Raw genomic sequence first — 22,477 nt, 5'->3', positions numbered from 1 at the left:
CATGCTTTATCCATCCATCCGTGTATCTACCCACCCACCAGGTTGGGGAACATGTTGGTGGTGCCCCGGGCAGTTGAGGCGGGTGGCTTTGTAGAACTCACACCTAAAGGGCCAGCACCCAGCACCCAGTGAACCCCACCTGTGGGCACGCGACGGGAGTGATGGACGATGTGAGAGCGAGAGGCAGGGCTGGGGGCCGCAGCTCCGCGCACGAACCTCCGGAACGGAACCCGGGGGTGTGAGGAGTCCCCAGGGCACTGCAAGCCTGGGGCCCGAGGCCTGTCCAGGGAGCTGGGAGGTCAGGGCTGGGGTGCAATCCCCGGAGGCCTCGGGGCCGGGGTCGGGGTGGAAGAGTGTGGACTCTGTGCCAGCCGGTGTGAGCCTGCCGGGGTGTGCCCAGCTCCCGCGTCCCTGTGGGACTCTGGCCCTGGCCGCAGTGCCGGGCTGGGCTGCGGGGACCCCGTCCGGGATGGTGGCCAGGAGGGGTGGTCAGACCTAACATGCACCATGGAGGCCAGACTGGTGGGTTGAGAGGGTCTGTGTGGGGAGGGGGGGAGGTCAAGCTGGGAGCCCCCTGTGTATTTTTTGGGTGCCCGGGCCCCCAACAGCCCTCCCGAGGGAGACCCTATTTTCACCATCTCATAAACAGGGAAACTTTCGGGCAGGTCGCCCGGGTGAGAAGGGGTTGAGCCGCCGTAACCAGGCCCGTCTGCGGGAGGGTTCTGCCCAGCTCCCGCTGGTCGTGAGGCTTCCCCGGGGTCTGCCGGGTGCGGGGTGTGGGGCGTGGGGCTCAGCAGTCAGGGAGCCTCGGGGCCTAGGAGCTCCCTTGGGGCCAGGCCTTCGCGTGGCAAATTTATTTTTGGTCTAGAGACTATTTCTAGAACATCAAACACATCTATACTTTTATTTTTTAATTTTTTTAAAGATTTATTTATTTATTTATTTTAGAGAGGGAAGGGAGGGAGAAAGAGAGAGAAAAATGAATGTGCGGTTGCTGGGGGCCGTGGCCTGCAACCCTGGCATGTGCCCTGACTGGGAATCGAACCTGCGACACTTCGGTTCGTAGCCCACGCTCCATCCACTGAGCCACGCCAGCCAGGGCCACATCCATACTTTTAAAAAGCAAAAACATGCAAGAGCCACAAAGAAGCAGTTTGGGCTGCCCTGGGCCTCCACTGGGTGTGGTTCTGCATACATACGTGTGCACACACACGCACATGCTTTGGTGTCATCTGTGTGGGTTGGGCAGTGAGCGGGGAAGGGTCGCTGTCGGCAGAGGACACCACCCTCTGTGTGAACAGTCACCTGGGAGGCGACCTGTGTCCCTCCAGCGTCAGACCTCGAGGGCTGGCTTTCCGACAGGTGCCCCCTCTGGGCCGCTCAGGTTGCCGGGGCTGAAATTCCAGACCCACCACTCTCCGCGGAGAGACCGTGCCCTCCGGCCTGGCCCCCGCCCCCACCCGCCTCCCGAGCCGAGGCGCTGTGCGCTGCTCAGGTTCGGAAGGTGAGACCGGGCCGAGGTGGGGGAGCGGAGCTCAGGAGGAGCAAGGCTTTGCATGTCCTGATGGCCGTGTCCCGTGAGCCTGGCCAGGCCTCCGGGCTGCAGGGGTGCAGGAGGTGGTGACCAGGCCACCCACAGCTGGCCCCCCACCCGCGCCACACGGGGGTCCTAGCATTTCCAGAGGATCGGGTCCCAGGCGGTCCTCTGAGCCATGTGACTGAACGGTCACTCTCCCAGACTGAGGCTCCCAGGTCAGAGTTCCTTCTCTTTGTCCCTGAAACTGGTGCTGGCCCTGTTCTGCTTTCGGGGGCGTGGGGCAGTCAGGAGGTAACGTTAGAACCTGGCTCTCTCCGTCTCCCTGTGTCTTTGGGTCAGCTGTTCTGCAAGCCTGTTTCTCTCGAGTGAAGATTTCCAGTGTTTGGTTGACGCTCTCGAAGTCGCCTCCTGCCTCCTCACGTCCCAGAGCGCAGAGGCTCCGGGGGAAGCTCCTTTCTGTGGCCGTTCAAAGCGTCTTCTGGCTGTTCCCAGAGATTGGCTCTGCTTCCCCATTGTCATTGGAGAAGGCGCCACTGGGAGTGTCGGCTGCGTGGCAGGACAGGTGTCTTCTCGTTTAACCCTCCGAGGACCGGAGTGGTGGAGATGCCCTGCCCCGTGTCACAGCTGCAGGAGCCAAGACCGGGGGAGGCCAAGGCCCTGCTGCAAAGTTGGTGGGGGCGGCTAAGACCCAAGTGGGGTCCCTCTGACCCCGGAGTGTGCGGCCCCCCTCCTGCAGCGGCTCTCCCCTCTTGGGGCGGCGAGGCAGGCGGCACAGTGGGGACACCAGGGTTCAGGCCACAGGCTTTCAGTGAGGCCAGGACACGGGCTGCTGGGGAGCCCCCAGTCCATCAGGGAGTCCGGGGTCCTTCTTTCCTGATCACAGAAATGGTCCCTCAGTTTTTGGGGGGCTTGCTCGGAAAGAGCCGCGGTCAGCAGGTGGGGGTTGTCTCCCGCCCATGTTTTCTGTGAGCGGGTGACACAATTCTGTGAAAATGAAGGTATGTTATGTGGTTCAGGTCAAGTTTTTTTTTTTTTTCATTGTATGCACGTTTTGCATAGGTAATATAATATACTTAAAAACTCAAAAAGAAAAAGAGGGTAAATAGTGAAAAATCTCCCTCTTTCACTTTCCTGCCAGGCACCCAGTCCCTTCCCCGTGTTATGATTTTCTGATGTCGTCCTCCCAGGAATACGCAGTGTTTACATAGGAGAGTCAACACACACACACGTGCACACATATGTTGACTTTTCACCCAGATGGTAGGGCAGCAAATGGACCCCCCACCGACTTGGAGATCATTCTGCATCTGTCGTGAAGAACGGTGGCAATTGTAGAGGTTTTCCTTGTCATTAAGTATCTTCTAAAACTTGATTTTTGATGGTTGCATAAAATCACATCACATGGGTGTGTTTTAATTTCATTAGACCTCTACCGACGGACATTTAAGTGGCTTCCAGTTTTGTGCGAAGATAAGTGGCATTGCTATTAATACGTGCATTCAGTTTTGCTGTGCATCTGCGCACGCTGCTTTCGAATCCCAGTCTGGAAGTGGAACCGTTTTTTCAAAAGGCATAAACTTACTCCACATTGTCCTCCAGGAATGTCGTAGCAATTTATACCTCAGCAGGTTACAAAAGTCTCAGTTTCCCCTCGATTGAGGAATCTCACCCGTTTAGTTCATCAGAATGGTGTTTCTTCTAAATTTACATTTCATGTCCACGTAGGGTATTTAAAGCTTTCTTCTGTCTCATGTCTGTTCATGTTCCGTGTCACTTTTTAAAATGAGGATATCCCTGTCTTGTTGATTTGTGAGCACTCTTTACATATGAAGATTATTGTTTCCTCCGTAAATGTCAACTGAGGCCTGAGTTCTGACCCTGCCTCTACCCCAGACTAGGGTGATGCTGCTCCACGTGCCGGCCTTCAGTGTCCCTAGCTGTGAGTTACGGGGTCTCTGGGGCCACTTTCTGATGGAGACGGCCACCTCTTTTAACCCGTCAGGCGCCAGGAACTCCGAGAGCTCCGGCTGCTCCAGAAGGAAGAGCACCGGAACCAGAACCAGCTGAGCAGGAAGCACGAGCTGCAGCTGGAGCAGATGCAGAAGCGCTTTGAACAGGAAGTCAACGTGAGTGCGAGAGAAGACGGGTCCCTTGAGCGGAAGCTGCAGGGTGGGCGTGGCTGCGCAGTGGAGAGGGACTCGCGGTGGCCCAGCTCCTCTGGTGTCCCGATGTCATTAGGCACTGCCTTGTGGTAAACCCATGAATTCCGTGAAGGTGGCAGTGCCCCTGAGTTATACAGGAGGGTCCCTAGAGGGAAATCAGCCTGCATTGAGGATCGTGTAAAAACCTTGCAAGGTTGATGGCCTGGTCCCCCGTCTGCACACAAGGGAACAGAGGCTCAGAGAAGTTAAGTGACTTGTCGCAGGCCACACAGCGGAGAGGTGATAGAGCCAGGGTTTAAGCCTGGGTCTGAGGACAAGCTCTGGGCTCTCCCATCCCCGCTCCCCATCTCCCCCCGCAGCGACTCACAAGGCCACTCTGCTGAGTTCCTCTTCCTGCTCTGTCCAGGCCAAGAAGAAGTTCTATGACACGGAGCTGGAGAACCTGGAGCGGCAGCAGAAGCAGCAGGTGGAGAAGATGGAGCAAGACCACGCCGTGCGCCGCCGGGAGGAGGCCAAGCGGATCCGCCTGGAGCAGGAGCGGGACTACACCCAGTTCCAGGAGCAGCTCAAACTGATGAAGAAGGAGGTGCGTGCGTGTTGGGTGGAGGCGGGGCAGTCTGAGGGCCCCGGGACGCTCTCGGTTGCGAGCAGTCGAAACCTCAGCTCAGCCTTGCGCAGCAGCGGGGAGTTTGGGGGAGCTGGTTTACCCGAAAAAAGTGCATGTCCTGGTGTGTCTGGATCTGTGGCTCCGCCTGCACCGTTGGGAGCCGCTTCTCCATCACCTGGGCGCTGCCTGCCTCCGTGTTGGCTTGGCTCCCGGGCAGGCCTTCACCAGGGGGTCTCGGGGGGCAGCTTCCTCTATGCCTTCCAGCTTGGCAAAGAGGGCAGGGGAGCAGGGAGGATGGTGGCCAGGGGGATTTGAGATGCTGTCGCCAGGAGCGGCTGCGGGTGCTGCCAGGACAAACACACACGTCCTCTATGCCTGACCCTCTCTTCCGCCTTAAAAGCAGTCCCTGAGTTTGGACCCAGGCAACCTTCTCCCTTTCCCCCATCCAGCTGGAGGGGGAGGGGAAGGCGGCCAAGAGGGAGCGGGTCCTGGGACCAGGGGACTGAGGAGGCGTGGCTCTCAGCCTGCCCTGGGGAAGGGGGGTTAACCCCAGAGAACAGCCCGCACCTCTGGGGGTTAGCCAGACACCGGGAGGCGGGGACACCTGTGCTTTCCTGTGTTCTCAGGAGCAAGGAGGGGCACAGAGGCGGACGTCCCGAGGGTGGGTGTGCCGGTCCTGGCCATCCCCACTCTGCAAATGAGAGCTGGTGGGGGAATAGCCTCCGGGGCCGTCCATGGCGGGGCCTCAGAGCCTGGGTCCCAGACTTCACAGGGCTGGCTGGCACTTGGTGTCTCCAGGGGCCCGTAGGGGCAGGGCTCAGGCTGGGTGGCACAGGTGAGGAGGCACGCGCCTCAGGCACAGAATGGAAGAGGGCGCCAAAAAGCTTGGGAATCAGGAGAGGTAACATTCTAATGCAACGTGTTAAAATAAAAATTTGTGCCCAGTGTTCGTGATCAACAACAGAATATCGGCTACTAAAAATAAAAACAGGATCCGACAGGGCGGGGATTAAGGTGAGGCAGTGAGGCTGAGCCCTACAAGCAGAGGGCTAGCTCCTGTCTGTATTTAAAATTTAGATGTGTATCTATTTTACTTTAAACTTAAAATGCACTCATTTATTTTTAGAGAGAGGGGAAGGGGAAGGGGAAGGGAGAGTAGAGGGAGAGAAACATCCATGTGCGAGAGATACGTCGCACGCCCCCGGCGGGGGACCCTGGCCCGCAACCTCCCAGCTCAGCAGTCCCAGGGGCCAGAGGGCAGCGTTTTCTAGACAGGTCCAGCCAACACCCTGAAGCCCTTACTGGCCCAGGAAGGGTCCCACGTTCCCTCTGCTCCAGTCCCCGAGGCCAGGGCTTGGGGACCGTGTACCCAGCCTGGAGTCAGATGGGGTTGGGGCGTCACCCCCCCTCACCCCAGGCACTGAGGAGAGGGGCTGAAACCATGCGTTCTCCACCGGGGTAGTATCACCAGCGAGGGGTTAAAGAAAAGGAAACCTGTGGGTACTGTTACGGTTTAACAGACTGAGAGCGTGTCTGTGGGGCCATGTTTCATGGGGGCGGGTGAGCAGGAGGAAGAGGTCTGAAAGGGTTGGGGGGACAGTAATGGGAAACAGGGCTGAGAAACCTGCCCCGAAGGAAACCGAGGCGCTGGCCTCAGAAGGGGGTAGGGACACCCCGCAGCAGAACCAGCACTGGGCTGCCTGGGGGGTCTGGGAACTGAGTCAGCAGCAGTCAGCAGTGGGCCCGTAGGTGCCGCCTGGCAGAGTGGCTGGGTGGGGGGCGGGGTTGGGGGCCGGCGCCCTGACCCGGCCGCGCTCTGCCGTCTCTGGTGCAGGTCAAGAACGAGGTGGAGAAGCTCCCCAGGCAGCAGAGGAAGGAGAGCTTGAAGCAGAAGATGGAGGAGCATGCGCAGAAAAAGCAGCTTCTTGTGAGTCCTTGCCCCTCACTCGGGGAGTAGAGGGGCTTGGGAGTCCCACCCCGAGTGGTGACCAGGTCCCCCCTTCGTCTATGCCCCATGCCCTACCCCTCGAATGCCTGTTATTCTGAGTACCTAAATCCAGCCCATCCTTTTGTCATCGTTACCACCTCTCTCAGGCAGTCTTCCTTGATTGCCCTCCCTCCAGCTGGAAGGGAGCTCTCCCGTCTCTGGATACCGCAGCCCTTCCCGTCCACCTTTCCCCATGCCTCCTGCCTCGTTTGGATGGTGTTTGTACGTCCCATCTCCTCTACCAGCCCAGGGCGTCCGTCTGTCTGCTTGGTATCTTTTGGGGTCTCAAAGACATCAGGCCCACCACCTCCCGGACCTGGTCCTCTTCTCGTGTTTCCAGAGGGCCCCACCCTCCATCCGGTGGTCAGGCCAGAAACCCTGTCATTTCTGACACCTCCTCTCCCTCTGGTCCCTCCTCACCTCCTGAAGCACGTTTTTGTTCATTCGTTCGTTCGTTCGTTCGGTCTCCAAACTCCGGATCCATCAACCCAGGCACATCTCCGACCCACTAACCGTTGTCATCTCCTGCCTGATCTGCTACAGCCTCCGCCCAGCCAGCCAGTCTCCCTGCTTCCTCTTGTCCCTCTGCAGTTGGTTCTCTGTCACACCAGCAAGTGTGACCATGTCACCCTCCCCCCCCCACAGCCCTGTGCCTTGAGAGCCTTCAGCGGCTCCCCCTTTGTCCGTGAGATATGACCGGCCTCTTCACGTGCCTGCGAGACCCCGCAGGTGTGGCCCCTGCTAGCCCGTGCCCCTGACGCGGTCCCTCCACCCCGGCCTCACCGGCCTCTCTCCACCCCCGACGGCCACGCGTGTATTTCCTCCCACTGCGGAGCCTTCGCATGTTCTGCTCCTGCACCCCCAAACGCACAGACGTCTCGAGTCGACACCCACAAATGCTCAGCACGGGGTGCGGTTTAGCCTTTGCCGCCCCCTTTGCAGGGGAGGGAACGGAGGCTCCGGGAGGTGACACTTCGGAGGCGACGGCGGGGGCGGAGGCCCCAAACTCAGCCTGACTGCAGGCTTCCCGCGGGCTCCAGGGCACCACCACCCTCGCCCACAGCCTGTCCCTGGACACCCAGGCTGGGAAGGGGACGCGGGGCTGGGGAGGGGGGGAGACACAGGCCCTCACCCCCACAGAGGGACAGCGGATGGGCCCTCTCTTGGAGAGGACAATCTGGTAATGGAATCATTGGCCTCCGAAACGTGCACGTCCTTCGGCCAGGATGTCCTGCTTTAGAGACCAATCCCGAGGATTAGACATCACAGAGACTCATGCTCCTTTGGCTGCCGCAGTGTGAAGAGCAGCGCTGTCTAAAGTAGGGGCCCCTGGAGACAGCCCGGTGTGTGTTGGGTACATCAGTTAGGGGCTGGCCTGCCCGTGCAAGGTTTTCGGCCAGTAAGCCTCATTTGATGGAATGTTACATTACAACGTGCAAAGGTCTTTTAAGTAATACGTTTAAATTGAGGTAAACAGACACAATGTAAACCTGCCATGTCAACCGTTTTCCAGCGCCCCCCCGGTTCAGTGCGTTAATTCCACTCACGTTGTGTCAAACCGAAACCCTGCCCGTCAAACCCCGGCTTCCGGCTCCTCCCCCCGGAGCCCCTGGCGACCCCCGTGTTACTTTCCATCTTCACACATTTGACCTCACAGAAGCGGGACACGCAGCGTGTGTCCTTTTCTGACTGGCTCATCTCACTTAACACAATGCCCTCAAGATTCATTTATGTGGGAGCGTGTGGAGGGATTTCCTTCCTGTTTAAAGGCTGAGTAACGTCCCGTTGTGTTTATAGACCACATTTCGTTTTATTTGTGCGTCTGAGGATCCCTGAGTTGTTTCCATCCCATGGCTGCTGTGAGCACAGGTGTACAGGTCTCACAGATCTCTAACCACAATCCCATAAACACACCTAAAACATGGATCTCGCCCTGGCTGGTGTGGCTCAGTGAATTGAGTGCTGGCCTGCAAATCAAAGGGTGGCCAGTTCAATTCCCAGTCAGGGCACCTGCCTGGGTTGTCTGCCAGGTCCCCAGTAGGGGGCGCACGAGAGGCAGCCATACTTTGACGTTTCTCTCCCTGTCTTTCTCCCTCCCTTCCCCTCTGTCTTAAGTAAATAAAGTCTTTTTTTTCTCCTAGTTCTAATTCTTTATTTCTTTTTTAAGATTTTATTTATTGATTTTTAGAGAGGGAAGGGAGGGAGATAGAGAGAGAAAATCAATGTGCAGTTGCTGGGGGTCATGGCCTGCAACCCAAGGCATGTACCCTGACTGGGAATCGAACCTGCGACACTTTGGTTCGCAGCCCGCGCTCAATCCACTGAGCTACGCCAGCCAGGGCTTGTCTTTAAAAGCTGTAAATATCTCGCAACAGTTGCTTAACAACATCATTTGCAGGCAAGTCAGTATTCACATTTCTAATGGTCTCATAAATATCTTTTTTTTTTTACCAGGGTCCATATAAAGGGTCCCGCACATCACGATTGGCGGCTGTGTCTCTACGTCTCTCTTAAATTCCCCTCCTGTGTATTTCCTAAGTTTTCTCTGGGATCAGGTGACCTTCCTCCTGTAATAAATGGAGGAGTCAAGACGCCAATGCCAGCACTAAGTGGCGGTCCGTCCTTGTCCCCTCCCTGCAGGACCGGGACTTCCTGGCCAAGCAGAAGGAGGACCTGGAGCTGGCGATGAAGCGGATCACGGCCGACAACCGGCGGGAGATCTGTGACAAGGAGCGCGAGTGCCTCACCAGGAAGCAGGAGCTCCTTCGAGGTGCGTGCCGGGGGCGGGCGGGGCCGCGTTGGCCCAGACTCTGCCAGTGGACGTCCAGCCTCTGGCGGGAAAGAGCCGCTGGGTCGTCCCCATCCTAAAACTCGGCATCATCCTTCCTGGTTGGAACATGGGGGAAACCCCCGCTGAAGTCAGGGGCGAGGCAAAGATACCAGCTCTCATCCTCACGTCTGACACTATTCCACGTGTCAGGGGAGGAAGGAGGTGACGTCGAGTGGGCGGGACCTCTAAGGGAGCTGGGTTCCCGGGACGGAGGGGGCCTCGTGTGACAGCCGCCCCATCCTGAGCGACTGCTCCGCCGGGCCCTGTTCATACCTTGACCTCCTGAGCCCTCCCCTTACCCTTAGGAGGTGTACAAGGCCGGTCCCGCCGTTCTGCCCAGTTCCATAGATGGGGAAACTGAGGCTTAGCCAGTGGCTGTTCTCGGCCGAGGTTGCCCAGTTCCTGAGGGTGCGTGGGCCTGGAGCGCAGACCGCTCCGTGAGGCTGAGCTCTTTCCTCTGGGGGCAGCGGCGTTTTGACAGGTTTGCACGTAGGCAGCCTCACAGCAGGAGACCTTCTGGGGACGACTGTGTGGGCCACCGCCCAGAGGGAGGAGGCCGGGGGGACCCCTGGGGATGCAGGGGACCAGAGACGGCCTGCGTGTGCCTGGCTTCCGTCACTCAGCTCCCGGGGTGGGGAGGGAGCTCCGATGGGGCGTCTCTGGCTTAGCTCCGAAGGGCAACCGGGGCTCGCTCTTGTCTTAGGCTAGCAGAGGCTGGGTGCGGTTTTTGGGGGTGCAAAGCAAGCGAGCTGTAAATGCCTGGAAATGTGTTCTGTGAGCCACATTTAAAACAGTTGGTGGCTTTTGTGAAGAGGTAAACCCAGAGCCATCGATTATACCAGCGCCGTCTGTGGCTCATTTATAGGACAGTGGAAACCCCTCTGTACTCAGTGTGGGCCAGCAAAACGGGGTCCTTGAAGCTCCGGCATGCTGAGTAGAGCACAGATGTCCCAGGGAGGCCCCGTTTCCTCTGCCTGTCCCGTGATGTCCCTGGGAACCATCCTGCCTGTGGGGCGGTGGTTCCGACCTGGCTCCGACGTACCATGGGTCGGTCCCAGCTTTCACGGGACAGGAGAGCAGTGAAGGGGACCGGCCATTTGCAGTGGGCTGAGCGCCACCTGCTCAGCGACTTGCCCGGGGATCGATGAATAGATATCAGCATTCGAACACGGCATCATTGCCCCAGTGATGCACATAAGGGGCAGGGAGGGTCTGGCCCGTGTTCCCCAGGAGGACATAGTGCCATGAGGCCGTGCTGTCCTCTCCATGGGCTTCCGTAGCCCATCCTACGGGCCTGCCTGGGGGGCAGAGGAGATGTGCAGATGGAACATAGGTGTCTCCCCAGGGCGCTTCTCCCTCCGTGGCATGGCCGTGCCCGTTTGGCAGAGGTGGGAGCTGAGGCCCGGGGAGGTATTTTACTTTTCCTAAATTCCAGTGGTGGAGCTGGGTGCCGGCCTAGGTCTCGGTGTCCCTGGCTCCTGACTCGGAACATGTGTCGCTGTAGCGCACTCTCGTCCCGTGGACATTAAGGAAGTTTCTAGGAGCTGGCTCAGTCAGCTTCTCCGGTGCCATCTCACGTGAGGCACAGTTAACTATCCGCGGCACAGGCAGGAGGCCCGGCGAGGGGGAGGGGAGGGCCTGGCAGGGCTCTGGCCACCTGCGCCTCACCGGGCGGTGTGTCCCGCACAGAGCGGGAGGCTGCGCTGTGGGACATGGAGGAGCAGCACCTGCAGGAGAGGCACCAGCTGGTGAAGCAGCAGCTCAAGGACCAGTACTTCCTCCAGCGGCACGAGCTGGTGCGCAAGCACGAGAAGGTGAGGCCGATGGCCCAAGCATCTCCCTCGCTGCCTCTGACGCCCCATGCGTGTGTCCCTTTCGTGCTTTTTCCCCTCTGCCCCCATCCTTTTGTCCCACCTTCCTTTCCGTTGTCTCTTTCCCATGGGGTCCTTCGGAACACTTGCAGGGGCGTCCAACCTTTTGGCGTCTCTGGGCCACAGAGTTGGGTTGCTTGCGTTGGGCTGCGTTCACAGCCATCCTGGGCTGTGGGTTGGACACCCTTAAGTATCAACTTAAACGCCACCTCTGCCCGGAGCCTTCCCTGCCCTCCCCAGAGCAGGGGAGGCCCCTACGCTGTGCGGCCACAGCACCCTCCACTTTTGTGTAATCGTCTGTCTCGGTTTAGTCCCCTTCGTGGGGACACAGACAGATAACCGAGGTCTGGCTGCACAGCGGGTGTGGGTAATTCCAGTTCCTAAATTAAGTGCAATGACGGAAGTCCGCTTAGGGCTGGGGTGGCTCCAAATAAGGGTGCCCAACCTGGCTAGGAAGTCACGGTGGGCTTCTTGTAGGAGGTGACGCCCATGCCAGATTTTGAAATACAGATAAGTGTTAGGTAAACAAAAAATACAAATTCATCCAGACTTTCAAACATATCAATTGACACCTGTCATCGAAGTGATAGACTGTTTTAGTGTATCTTTGGCTTTGAAATACGAGTGCACGATGGCGTGCCACCATTGATTAAATAAGAGGGCATTTAGAAGAACCCAAATGTTAATAATAATACTTCTTAAAGTAAGAACAGAAAGTGGTGCTTAACAGTAGATGCAAAGGGATACAACTTTGCTCTGCTGAGCATTCTGGGCCACGTGGGTCCCGGGCTTCCAATGGAGTGTGGCGGCAGCCTTTAGCCCTGACCACACCTCCAAGGAGTGCAGCTGACCTTGGCCCTGGCTGGCTGTCTCCCCCCCTCCCCCCAACCCCAGGAGCGGGAGCAGATGCAGCGCTACAACCAGCGCATGGTGGAGCAGCTGAAGGTGCGGCAGCAGCAGGAGAAGACTCGGCTGCCCAAGATCCAGAGGAGCGAGGGCAAGACGCGCATGGCCATGTACAAGAAGAGCCTGCACATCAGCGGGGCGGGCAGCGCTGCCGAGCAGCGTGAGAAGGTCAAGCAGGTAGGGTCCCGGGTGTGGTGGGGCCTGCGCCTCACCGGGGTGGGGCACCTCTGCAATAGGAGGTGCAGCGGAGGGTCTCGGAAGGAAGTGTGGGAGCCACAGGCCGGAAGCCTCCCAGGCCTCGCCACAGCCCGTCTGTGGTGGGCAGGGGATGTCTGGCGCCGCTCTGTCACACTCCGTTCCCTCCCCCTGCGGTGCCTCTGCCCCGCGGCTTCCTCGGCTGCTGAACCCCTTCCCCTCGACCGCCGAGACCCTGCTCGCATGCCACCAGGGAGGCTCAGGGACTTGGGGTTCCTATGTGGCACACACGCTATCCCCACACATGTCACAGCACCGTGGCATGTCCCCGCCAGCCTCGAGGGCAGGGGCCAGGTCTCGGCTCAGGGGGAGGACTTAAAATGGGGGGGCACAGCCTGAGTGGTGTGGGGCACCAGTCCCTCTGACGGGGCCTCCCTGGTACGGGGCCGGCTGAGGACGGCCCCCAGCCCAGCCCAGCCCAGCCCAGGACCCTGAGGCACCCACCCTCTCCCTGTTGCAGTTCTCCCAGCAGGAGGAGAAGAGGCAGAAGTCGGAGCGGCAGCAGCAGCAGCAGAAGCACGAGAACCAGATGCGGGACATGCTGGCACAGTGCGACAGCAACATGGGCGAGCTGCAGCAGCTGCAGGTACCAACCCCCTCCCCCCCCCCCCCGCTGCCCCCCATTGCCTCAGTTTCCCCAGGGCGGCCAGCTCAGGGGCAGAGACTACCCTCTGACAGGTGGAGGGTAGTAGGGCTTCAGACCCACTGTGCCATGGGATGACGTCACCCTCCCAAGCCGCAGTCCCACATCCGTAGAACGGGCATGGGGCGAGGGTGGGGAGTCCTGCTTTGCAGGATTTGAGCGAGGCTTTGGAAATGAGCTGACGGTGCCTGGCCCGGGGCCTCCCCACTAGACTTCTCGGTCATCACTGTGTTTCGGGGAAAGGTGTCCGCTTACCCTACTACCAAACCCAGACCCAGGCAAGAAAGGAAAACTGCAGACCAGTTCTCTCTCGAACACAGATGCACAAATCCTCAACAAAATATTAGCAAACGGAATCCCACCGTGTATGAGAAGAATTACGCACCATGACAAGTGGCGTTTATCCCAGGCTGGTTCAACATTTGAAAACCCGTGAATGTCGTAGTCCGTGACATCAACAGGCTAAACAAGAAAAAGCACGTGATCGGATGCAGAAAAAAGCATCTGACAGAAGCCTCCTTATTCATGATAAATACTCTCAGCCAACTAGGAGGAGAGCAGAACTTCTTGAACTTGATAAGGGACGTCTGCAAAACACCCATCGCCAATGTCGTCCTGCAGGGGGCGCAGCTCAGGGCTCTCCCACTAAGCTCAGCACAGGGCGTCCTGCTGTTGCCCAGCCCCCGGGTGGCCTCTTTCCCTCAGGAGACCCCCCAACCTCTAGTTTCCTGGCTCTCAGTTTGCCCCACCCCAGGGGCTAGTGCTGAGAGTCCCCGTGCGGCGGAGTGAGGCAGCTTTGTAGCGACAGGTGGGCCAACTTGACCTCCGTGACCTCAGGAACTGGCTCAGGCTGTTGGATCCACCTGGCACTTTCTGGAGAGCCAGGCGGGCTCGGAGGAAACATTATGGGCGCACCGAGGCCTGCCAGGTTGGGGCTCTGCCCTCTGATGCTGTGTGAGTTCGGGCCGCTCACCCGCATCTGTTTTTCCATCCCTGCCTCTTGGGGTTACCCGGGGATTAACTGGGAAGAGCCGCACTGAATGCTGGGAGCCCGGGTCCTCGCAGATCCCAGGCTCTCAGGGCTGCTGTGAGCACGAGTCCCAGCTGAACCAGCTTCTTACACTCCCAGAACCCTGTGAGCTCGCAACCCAGTAATAACCGCTCCCCCACCCCCAGCAGGACGTCCCGGTCGAAGTGCTGGAGTAGGTGAGTGTTGTGCTCACCTCCTCCCACGGCCACGTCCAACTAGAGAACCGCTGTGACTGCACACCGCCTGGGGGTGATTGGCCGAACGGAAGTGCTACAACTGAGGGCATGAAGAAGCCCCATCGGGACGGGTAGGGTGGGTGCAGGTGCGGAGCAGGCGGGCCCCGCACTCGGGGTTTGGCCGTTAAGAATCGGGAAGGAGATCTCTGCCACAGAGGTCGCCCCCGAGGAGGGCAGCGTCCCGGCCCCGCGACAGGCGCCCCGCCCAGGGCTGCAGGGCTGGGAGGAGGAGTCCTCAGGATGAATACCCGCCTGGGAACGCCAGCCAGGAAGCGTCCGAGTGTGGCAGAGGGGCCGCCGGGCACCCGGAACAGAAACACTCCAGTTAAAAAATGGGTGGAGGACCGCAGGTGACATCTCTCTCTCGAGAGGACATGCAGACGGCCAACGGACATACAGGAAGATGCCCAGGATCAGCAGTCATCAGGGAAATGCAATTCAAAACCACGATGAGATGCAGCCGCACACCTTCCGCATGGCTGTCATCGATGAATCCACAGACAATAAACTTGGATGAGGACGCGGAGGAAAGGGAACCCTCGTGCCCAGCTGGTGGAACACACACTGGTGCAACCGCCAGGGAAAATGGTGTCAAGGTTCCCCAGAAGCCCGAGACGAGACCTGCCACGCGAGAACAGTCGCACGCACTTCTGGGTGCTTGCCCGAAGAGTCCCAGAACGCCAGTTCGAAGAGATTCGCGCCCCCGTTCGCTGCAGCGTTATTTACGATCGCCGAGGACAGACGCAACCCGAGTGTCCACCGACAGAGGAATGAGCAGAGGTGGTGTGGTGCACACACACTCACAAGGGAACATTACTCGGCCATCAGAAAGAAGGAAATCTTAACTATCTGTGACAACGCGGGTGGACCCCGAGGGTGTGGTGCTGCGTGCAGCCAGGCAGTGCCATGTGATTTCGCTTATGGGTGGAGTCTGGAAAAACGGAAACGCACTGCACAACTCACACTACAGGGAACTGATGATGGTGGCGAGACAGGCGAGGGGAGGGGTGCACCGGGGACGGGGTTCAGAGGCACAGAGGAGCAGTTACAAAAGCAGTCACGGTGGTTTGCAGTGCAGCCTAGGAAACACAGTCGTTAACGTTTTCGTAACTGCATGCGGCGTTGGGGGGTGCCCGATGTAGGGGTGATCCCTTCGTGAGTTGCATGAGTGTCTAACCCACGACATTGTTCACCTGAAACTAATACAGTATCGTATGCCAGCTGTGCTTGAAAAAAATTTAAAAGCGTCCGAGGAATCCCCCAAGGGGTTCCGCTCGCCCGGTCCAGGAGGGCGGAGGTCTCTGGATGAAGGCGCCCCCTCCCTCTGCTTCATAAGCTCCTTGCGGACCCCAGGGCTGATTCCCTGAGAGGAGCCAATGAGGACTTGCCACCTCCGCCTGCGAGAGACCGCAGCAAGTTTGGGAGGCGGACACGGTGTCTCAGCGCAGGAACACTGAGGCCGGCCGAGCCTCCGTCAGGCCCCCGGCCCCAGCCTGTGCTGCACACATCTGTCCCGACAGAATTTCTGTGATGCAATGCAGGAAACCACGTCGTTTATAGAAACGTAACCACGTAGGCGCACTGGGTATCTTCGTTAGCTCAGGTGGCTACACCACAGAAGCTTCCCTTTCTCCCCGTCCTGGAATCTGAAAGGCCAAGGTCAGCTGGCCAGTGTGGTCGGAGTTGGTGAAGCGACCTCTCTTCCTGGCTTGCGGGTAGCTGCCTCCTCGCCATGTGCTCACAGAGCGGACGGAGAGATAGGATGAGCAAGCCCTCCGGGGTCTCTTCCTACAAGGGTCCTACGCCCATCTGGAGGGCCCCGTCTCCGGGCCTTGTCTAAACACACTTACCTCCCAAGAGCCCCCCTTCAGATGCAGTCTTGTTGAGGGTTAGCGGCGCTTCAGCGTGTGAGTTTTGGGGAGACGCCGGTCAGTCGGTAGAAACAATGCTAGATAGTGAAAATTAAAAGCAACCTCAGTGGCCAACAGTAGGGGGCAGTATCTCAGTAAGTGTGATGGATCCTTCCCATGGGAGACTCTGGGCCATATGGATGATGGTTGCGAGAACCGTTCTTTCTTCACAGAAGAGCTCAGAGTTCCGGGGGGCGGGGTGCAGGCTCCGAGCTGTGCGTGCAGCACCTGCCAAGCCACACGCAGGACAGAGCACGACAGGACACCTTCGCTGGCTGAGCTTCCGCGGTGGTTGTCTCTGTGTGGTCGGAGAGGGCACATGCTACCTTCATTGTTAGTGTTGTTTTGTGAAAATGACATGTGCGTACTGAAGACGAAAACTGCACAAAGCAGAACGTTGCAGTTCCTGTAGGTCCTGCTACACAGTGAGACGTGGTTAGCATGAATGTTCTGGAATGTTCCCTCAGCCACCTCTGGGGGGCGCTGTGTATTAACTGTCATGGAGTTTTCCGTAAGGGGGGTTTGTCATCAAGGACAGGGAGTGATGAGGGGATGGTGTGGTGCCCACGTGGCTACAGCACAGGTGCGTCTCGGCCCTCTGTGTCTCCGCCTTCTGCGTTTCTCACCTGCTCCGCCGGGAATCTGTTCCAGAATGAAAAGTGTCACCTCCTGGTAGAGCACGAGACCCAGAAGCTGAAGGCGCTGGACGAGAGCCACAACCAGAACCTGAAGGAGTGGCGGGACAAGCTTCGGCCACGCAAGAAGGTAACCGCGCCTGGGCTGGTGGGCTCGGTGGGGGGCTCTGCCCGTGGGACAGGTGTCTGCCTGCCTAGGAGGCAGGTGCACGTTTATAGCTTCATTTTAAGGAACCGGCTCGCACAGTCGTAGGGGCTGGCAGGTAAGTCTGAACTCTGCAGGGCGGGCCGTATCACCCCAGGGGAGAGTCGAGGTCGCAGTTTCAGCCCTTAGAGCAGCCTGGAGGCAGAATTCCTTTTTCCTTAGGGGGCCCTCCACTGATTGGGCCAGGCCCACCCATGCTATGGAGGGCAATCTGCTTTACTCTGAGTCCACTGAGTTAAATGGGAGTCACACCTACACGACTCCTTCCCGGCGACATCTAGACTGGTGTTTGACCCGACAGCTGACTACCACACTCGACGCATCAGCCATCCCAGGGTCTCCGTGTGGTCCCCCGTAAAGTGGAGACACGGATGCTGTACATCGTTAGGGGGGAAGTCAGCAGCCCACGGTCCAGGCCCGGGACTAGTCAGGCCAGGACGTCCTCGTTGCCTCGCAGTCTCCTAACCCCTCGGGGGAGGGCGCTGTCCGGTTTGCCGGCCCGCAGCCCTGAGGCTGGCTTGCTGCTGGACATCGGCTCAGCCCGCGTCGCAATGGTCTGGGCGGGAGGCAGCTGCCCACCTCTGCTGTGTAAATGTCCTTGGAAGTCCCTGGGCCCAGGCTTCCCTCCCTGTGCTCATGGAGCTTCCTGGCTGGACGCTGGCCAGGGTCCCAGGACTTTCTGTCTGCAAGCCCACGCTCATCAGTTTCCGTAACTGCGGCCTGCTGGGACCTTTGATACTTGACACTCAAATCAATAGTGCTCCTGCCGACACAGGTTGACTCTGGCATAGGGAATAAACGTTAACCTGGTCTCTCACCCGGGGGGGGTCTGCATGCCCTCAGTGCATCCTGAGAGGGTTCGAAATGAGTGGCTGTGATGCCTCTAGCAATTGCCTCATATCCTGATCTCTGCGGGGCGCGCCTGGGCCTGGGGGAGCCACCGCAGGTGTGTGATCGGGGAGCCGCCTCTGCAGAAGTCCCTGCGGAGCTGTCCTGTCATCGGTGACCTGGGCAGCTGCTGGAACACTGACCTGGAAGTGGTTCTCCTTCTGGAATAACTGTTCTGTAGCCTCCTGCATCGCGGTGGGCAGCCTGGAGCTGCAGTGTGTGGGGCGGGGGGAGAGGATGGGGCGTTGTAGGGCATTTTTAGCAACGTCCAGGTTTCCTTCAGGTGAGGACAGGGTATCTGGCAGTGCCAGGGAAGTGTTGCTTGGGTCGCAGAGAACACGGAATGTGGCCGCAGGCAGGGCCAGATTTCTCTCTCCCCCGAACCTTGCTTTTTGGCTGTAAGATGTGAGTCACGCGTGGTCCTGGGAAGCAGATGTCCGTGAACCACTACTGCCCGTGGGCTCAGCCGCCTGTGTCTGAAAGTGAGGCTTTATTGGAACACGGCCACGCACGTTCACTCACACGGTGTCTGTGGCTGACTGCCCTGCAGCCGCGGGGAGGCTGCGGCAGAGGCCTTACAGCTGGCAAAGCCAGAATCATTTACAGACTGGCCCTTCACCGAGACAGGGTGGCCCTCCCTGCCTTAGGGTGCACAGAGGAGCCGTGGTCGGGGGAGGAGAGCGGAACGGACAGCACAGGCTCCGGAGGGGGAGACGTGGGGTGAAGGTCCAGCTCTCCCGAGACTACCCATGAGGCCCCGGGCGAGTTGCCCAGCCTGTGGGGGGAGCCGCGGGCATTAAGTTGGAGTTCCTGCGGCAGAGGTCCCTAACGATGATGGCCCATGGGCTGACGGTGCCTCACAGGTATGACCTATGGGTTTTGTGACCTCTGAGCCGGGGGCGTAGACAGTGTTGCTTTCGTCTGTCTGGTGTGCGTCTGCTTGTCACAGGCACTTCGGTACTAGTGCATCCAGCAAAGGAGAGCTGGAGCCAGGAGTCTGTGTGAGTTACCCGACATTTCAGGTCACGCATGTCCAGCTGTGATGAGACATGCCTTGGAATACCTTGCCTTCCCTCACGTGGACGTCCTAGGCCAGGAAGAGTGGGTGTTGTGGCTCAGAGTCCTTTCCCCGCGTTCCTTCAGAGGGAGAGAGAGCTGGCTAGAATTCGGTACTATTGAAGGAACAAGAGCTTAAGGGGAGGTTCTGGTGATTACGTTGTTTGTTAAGTAGAGACTCTCTCAGGGCATGCAGAGAATTAATTGTCTTAACAAAGAGAGAGAGAATAGAAGGCTGGGCAAGCCCTGTGACCACAGATGCTTCCATGGGAAAGAGGAGGAATTCTGGCTGGTGATCACATTCCTCTTTATAATGAAGCCACATGAACGGAACAGCCTGTGTGCCCACCTTTGCAGGTGGGGGGCCGGTGTTTCAGAGCGGGAGTGCTTACGTCAGACCTAGGTTCCGTCTTGGCTGTGCCCCCAGCTAGCCGAGTGGCTTCGGCCAAGGGCCCCGAGCTCTCTGAGCCTCAGTTTCCCCGTCTCTGAGGTGAGAGACCTCGCAGGGGGAAGATGAGACGTGATGCACAGAGACGGTGCCGGGTGCGTGGGAACCCTCGGGAACCGCGGTCCGTTCGCTTTTCACGCAGTCTCACGGCAGCCCCGCGGGGCAGGGGGGAGAGCTGCCGTGTCACACACGAGGGAAGAGAGAGGGAAGGAGGCGTGCAGGGCCCGCGGCCGGTAACGTTGCGTTCAGCCCGACTGCAGAGCCCTCGAGAGACTGACTGTGCTCTAGGACCGGGTCTGTGCAGATGCACCTGCGTGTCCCCAGGGAGGCCCGGGTGGTGCTGGGTAACGAGACGCCCTCCTGCGTTGTCTCACCTGCTTTCACAGCCCAGAGCACCCCCGTCGGCCACCAGTTCTCGGAACCGGAGGCTCGGGGTGTTGTGACAGCGCACACATCTCGAAAACGCCCTTGGTGACTTCTGTGGGGCCGGGTCCCGGGTGGGAACCCCGTGTGACTCGGACGTTTCTGCTCCCCCTGCTGTCTCATCTCTCTCCCCGTTTTCTGCCTCGGGGTTTTCTCCACTCGCCTGGCTGTTTTCCATGCCAGCAGCTTTGCTTCCCCCCACGCACGTAGATTGGCATTTCCCCAAACTGCAGCCCTCGGCTCACAGGGAAACTCCTATATGGCTGTGGCCAGGGGCAGGGAGGTGGCACTTTCCTTCTGTGTGACAGCTCTGCGGAAGACAGGTGACCAAGTCGCCCCCGCACGAAGGCCTGGGAGGGACATTTCCAGAGAGAGCCACTTTGGGGTGGGGAGTGCTGATGGTGGGGGGCCTGTGTCCCAGGGGACCTGGCCGAGCTCAGTCTCCCCCCCTCTCTCTGTGCCAGGCGCTGGAGGAGGACCTGAACCAGAAGAAGCGGGAGCAGGAGATGTTCTTCAAACTGAGCGAGGAGACGGACAGCCCGGTCCCCGTGACCCCCAGCAAGGCCACCAAGTTCTTCCCCTACAGCTCTGCGGACGCCCCCTGACAGCCCCCCAGGGCCTCGGCTGGCGGGTCGGTGGGCTTCCGGGGTCCCCCCCCCCCCCGTTCTCTGTGAACCGGTAACTCAGGACCCCTTTTCCCTCACACTTCCCTGCCAGCTCCAGTCCAGCCCCTTGCCTGTGCGACCCCAGTGTGCCTGGCTTCTCACTCACTCACTCTCGGAGGGTGAGGTTTTATTGTGCCGCCCAATTTTCATGTGTTCTCTTGGAACCCCAGGCGCCTCCGAGCTGTTGGAGGTTTGGGCTGTGGGTGGGGCAGGGTCTGAGAGCAGCGTGTGGCCTGTGGCCCCCAGGCCCCCTTCCCCACCCCCGTGTGCCCCGGCACCAGTGATGTCTGTGGGCGCGAAGTGCTGCCGCTGAAATCGCCGTGGGCTCGTCTATCGGTCGTCATTCTTGGAGGCTTTTTGGCCTTTCCCCGCGGTGTCAGACAAGAATCATGGCTCCTAACAATCATGCTCAGGGGTGCCCTCCTTTCTCCAGTCCCCCCCCCGCCGTGTGCCTTGCTCTTGAGGCCATGTCTGCGGTGCGGGGGAGCTGGCCCGTCCATTCTGCTGGGCTCAGGTGTTTTGTGCCACCTTCTGTTGCACCCCTCGCCCCTCACACACGAAGGGCTTGGGCCCTGGTATTACCAGGCTTGCGCCCACCCTGGGCCTCCCTTGCTGGCTGGTTTGGACTCTGCGGCCTGAGCCCTATGGGGTAGAGCCGCTGGTAGGGGGTGTGCCGGGTGCTGGCACCGGAGGCACCAGACGGCACGGGGTGAATGGCCTGTGACTCCTTTGCGCCCCCAGGTGGTATCCTGTGGTCAGGGATAAACCCCTCACCACACTTCCACGACCCAGTCTGTTTCCATCTCACACTTGCCTGGGGGGTACGGGGAGGCTGTCCCCCTCGGCCCTGTGCTCCTCCACCTCCAGGAGCCCAGCCCTAGACTTCAGACGGAGGCTGGAGGTCACGGGGACTTCTGCTCAGGAAGCAAAAGCATCAGGGAGAAACACGATGCTTCCTGCCTCCGCCCCGCCCGCCCGCCGACATGGCAGAAGCAAGGCTTCTGTGGCACAAACAGAATCCCGGGGCTGCGGCTCGCTCAGCTGGCGCCCGGGTTCCAGCCCCCAAGGCCGCAGAGTGTCAATAACACAGTGGAGGCAGAAGCTCCCACGGCATTCGGCCGATTCACAGAGAAAACCTTTGTTGCCTTTGTTTCTAACTTGAAGCAAGTATAAATGAGTGGTTTCTTCAGGAAGATACCTAATGTAAAGGGTCGAGAAAACCGAGGGTGATTTCGAGGAATCCTGTGGGCCCGCTGGGTCTGGGTGCTGTTTTGCTGGTGGCGGGGCGGCTGCCGCACCTGGGGAGGAGTGTCCTCCTTCACTCCTTACGGTTAGAAGCTTTGTCTTTCTAAAGCAACTTCCTGGGAGCCTCACTGGCACTGGCTGTCCTCCCGCCCTCCCGGATCTTGCAGAGGGAGGGGAGCCATTCCAAAGGAGAAGGGCCTGGGGTCCCCGAGTCTCACAGATGCACCGAGGATGCTCTGGAGGCCGGGGGAGGGGAGGCGGTGTCCTCCCAGGCTGGTGCGAGTGCTCAGCCCGCCTGCCGCAGTGTTTGACCCAGGTGGGGCGCTCGTCAGGGATGAACAAATGAACCGTGAACCGATGGTCCCCTTGGACCCTCTCAGGTACCCGGGTGCTGGAGAACGAGAGCCAGCAGCGGTGTGAGGACGATGGGGGCTTTGTTTACAACACACGGCCCTTTGCAGCCCAGGTGTGAGATGAGCAGCAGGTGAGGTGCCGGTTCTGTGGCCCAGACAAGCCTTCGGTCATTCTCTGCTCTGGCTTGTCACGCACGCTGGAATCTTGAAGGAGTTGCTGCTTTCCTGCTCAGGGCCGCCCGAGCCCTCAGAGGCCCCCTGTTCTTGCCGGGTGGGGTCTGGCGGGGTCTCCCGGCCGCACCCTTGGGCCAGTGTGCAATGCCCGTCGCCGGGGAGGCCCGCACGGTGTTCCTCGTTCCCTGCGCTGATGTTTCCTCTGGAAGGAACGGATGAAACTGTTACTCATTCTCAGTCGATTGATCGCAGAATAAATATAACTAACTTATATTTTCCCTTCGCGAAGGATATTAGTTATTTTTTATGTAGGTTCCAAACTTTATACGAGACTTTTGTAAAATGTTCTTTGCAAAGTTAACTGCGAGAATGTAAATATGCTTCTAATAAAATAACAAAGGGAGAGACTCT

At 59.0% G+C, this 22,477-nt stretch overlaps 1 protein-coding gene across 1 annotated transcript in view; it reads left to right on the top strand.

The window, feature by feature from the left end:
• The window catches only part of STK10 (serine/threonine kinase 10), an 87,946-nt gene extending 65,469 nt beyond the window's left edge, over window positions 1-22,477 (top strand). The window contains exons 11-19 of the mRNA XM_028528628.2: window positions 3,540-3,663; window positions 4,106-4,285; window positions 6,141-6,233; window positions 8,934-9,063; window positions 10,813-10,937; window positions 11,889-12,077; window positions 12,616-12,741; window positions 16,626-16,739; window positions 20,094-22,477. Coding sequence (XP_028384429.1) covers window positions 3,540-3,663; window positions 4,106-4,285; window positions 6,141-6,233; window positions 8,934-9,063; window positions 10,813-10,937; window positions 11,889-12,077; window positions 12,616-12,741; window positions 16,626-16,739; window positions 20,094-20,234 — 1,222 coding nt within the window. The 3' untranslated portion in view covers window positions 20,235-22,477. The remainder of the gene's footprint in view (window positions 1-3,539; window positions 3,664-4,105; window positions 4,286-6,140; window positions 6,234-8,933; window positions 9,064-10,812; window positions 10,938-11,888; window positions 12,078-12,615; window positions 12,742-16,625; window positions 16,740-20,093) is intronic.

Source organism: Phyllostomus discolor, chromosome 13, assembly GCF_004126475.2.
Source record: "Phyllostomus discolor isolate MPI-MPIP mPhyDis1 chromosome 13, mPhyDis1.pri.v3, whole genome shotgun sequence".
Lineage (NCBI taxonomy): Eukaryota > Metazoa > Chordata > Mammalia > Chiroptera > Phyllostomidae > Phyllostomus > Phyllostomus discolor.
Note: the sequence above shows the minus strand (reverse complement) of the source record. Positions and strands in the feature narration are given on the sequence as shown.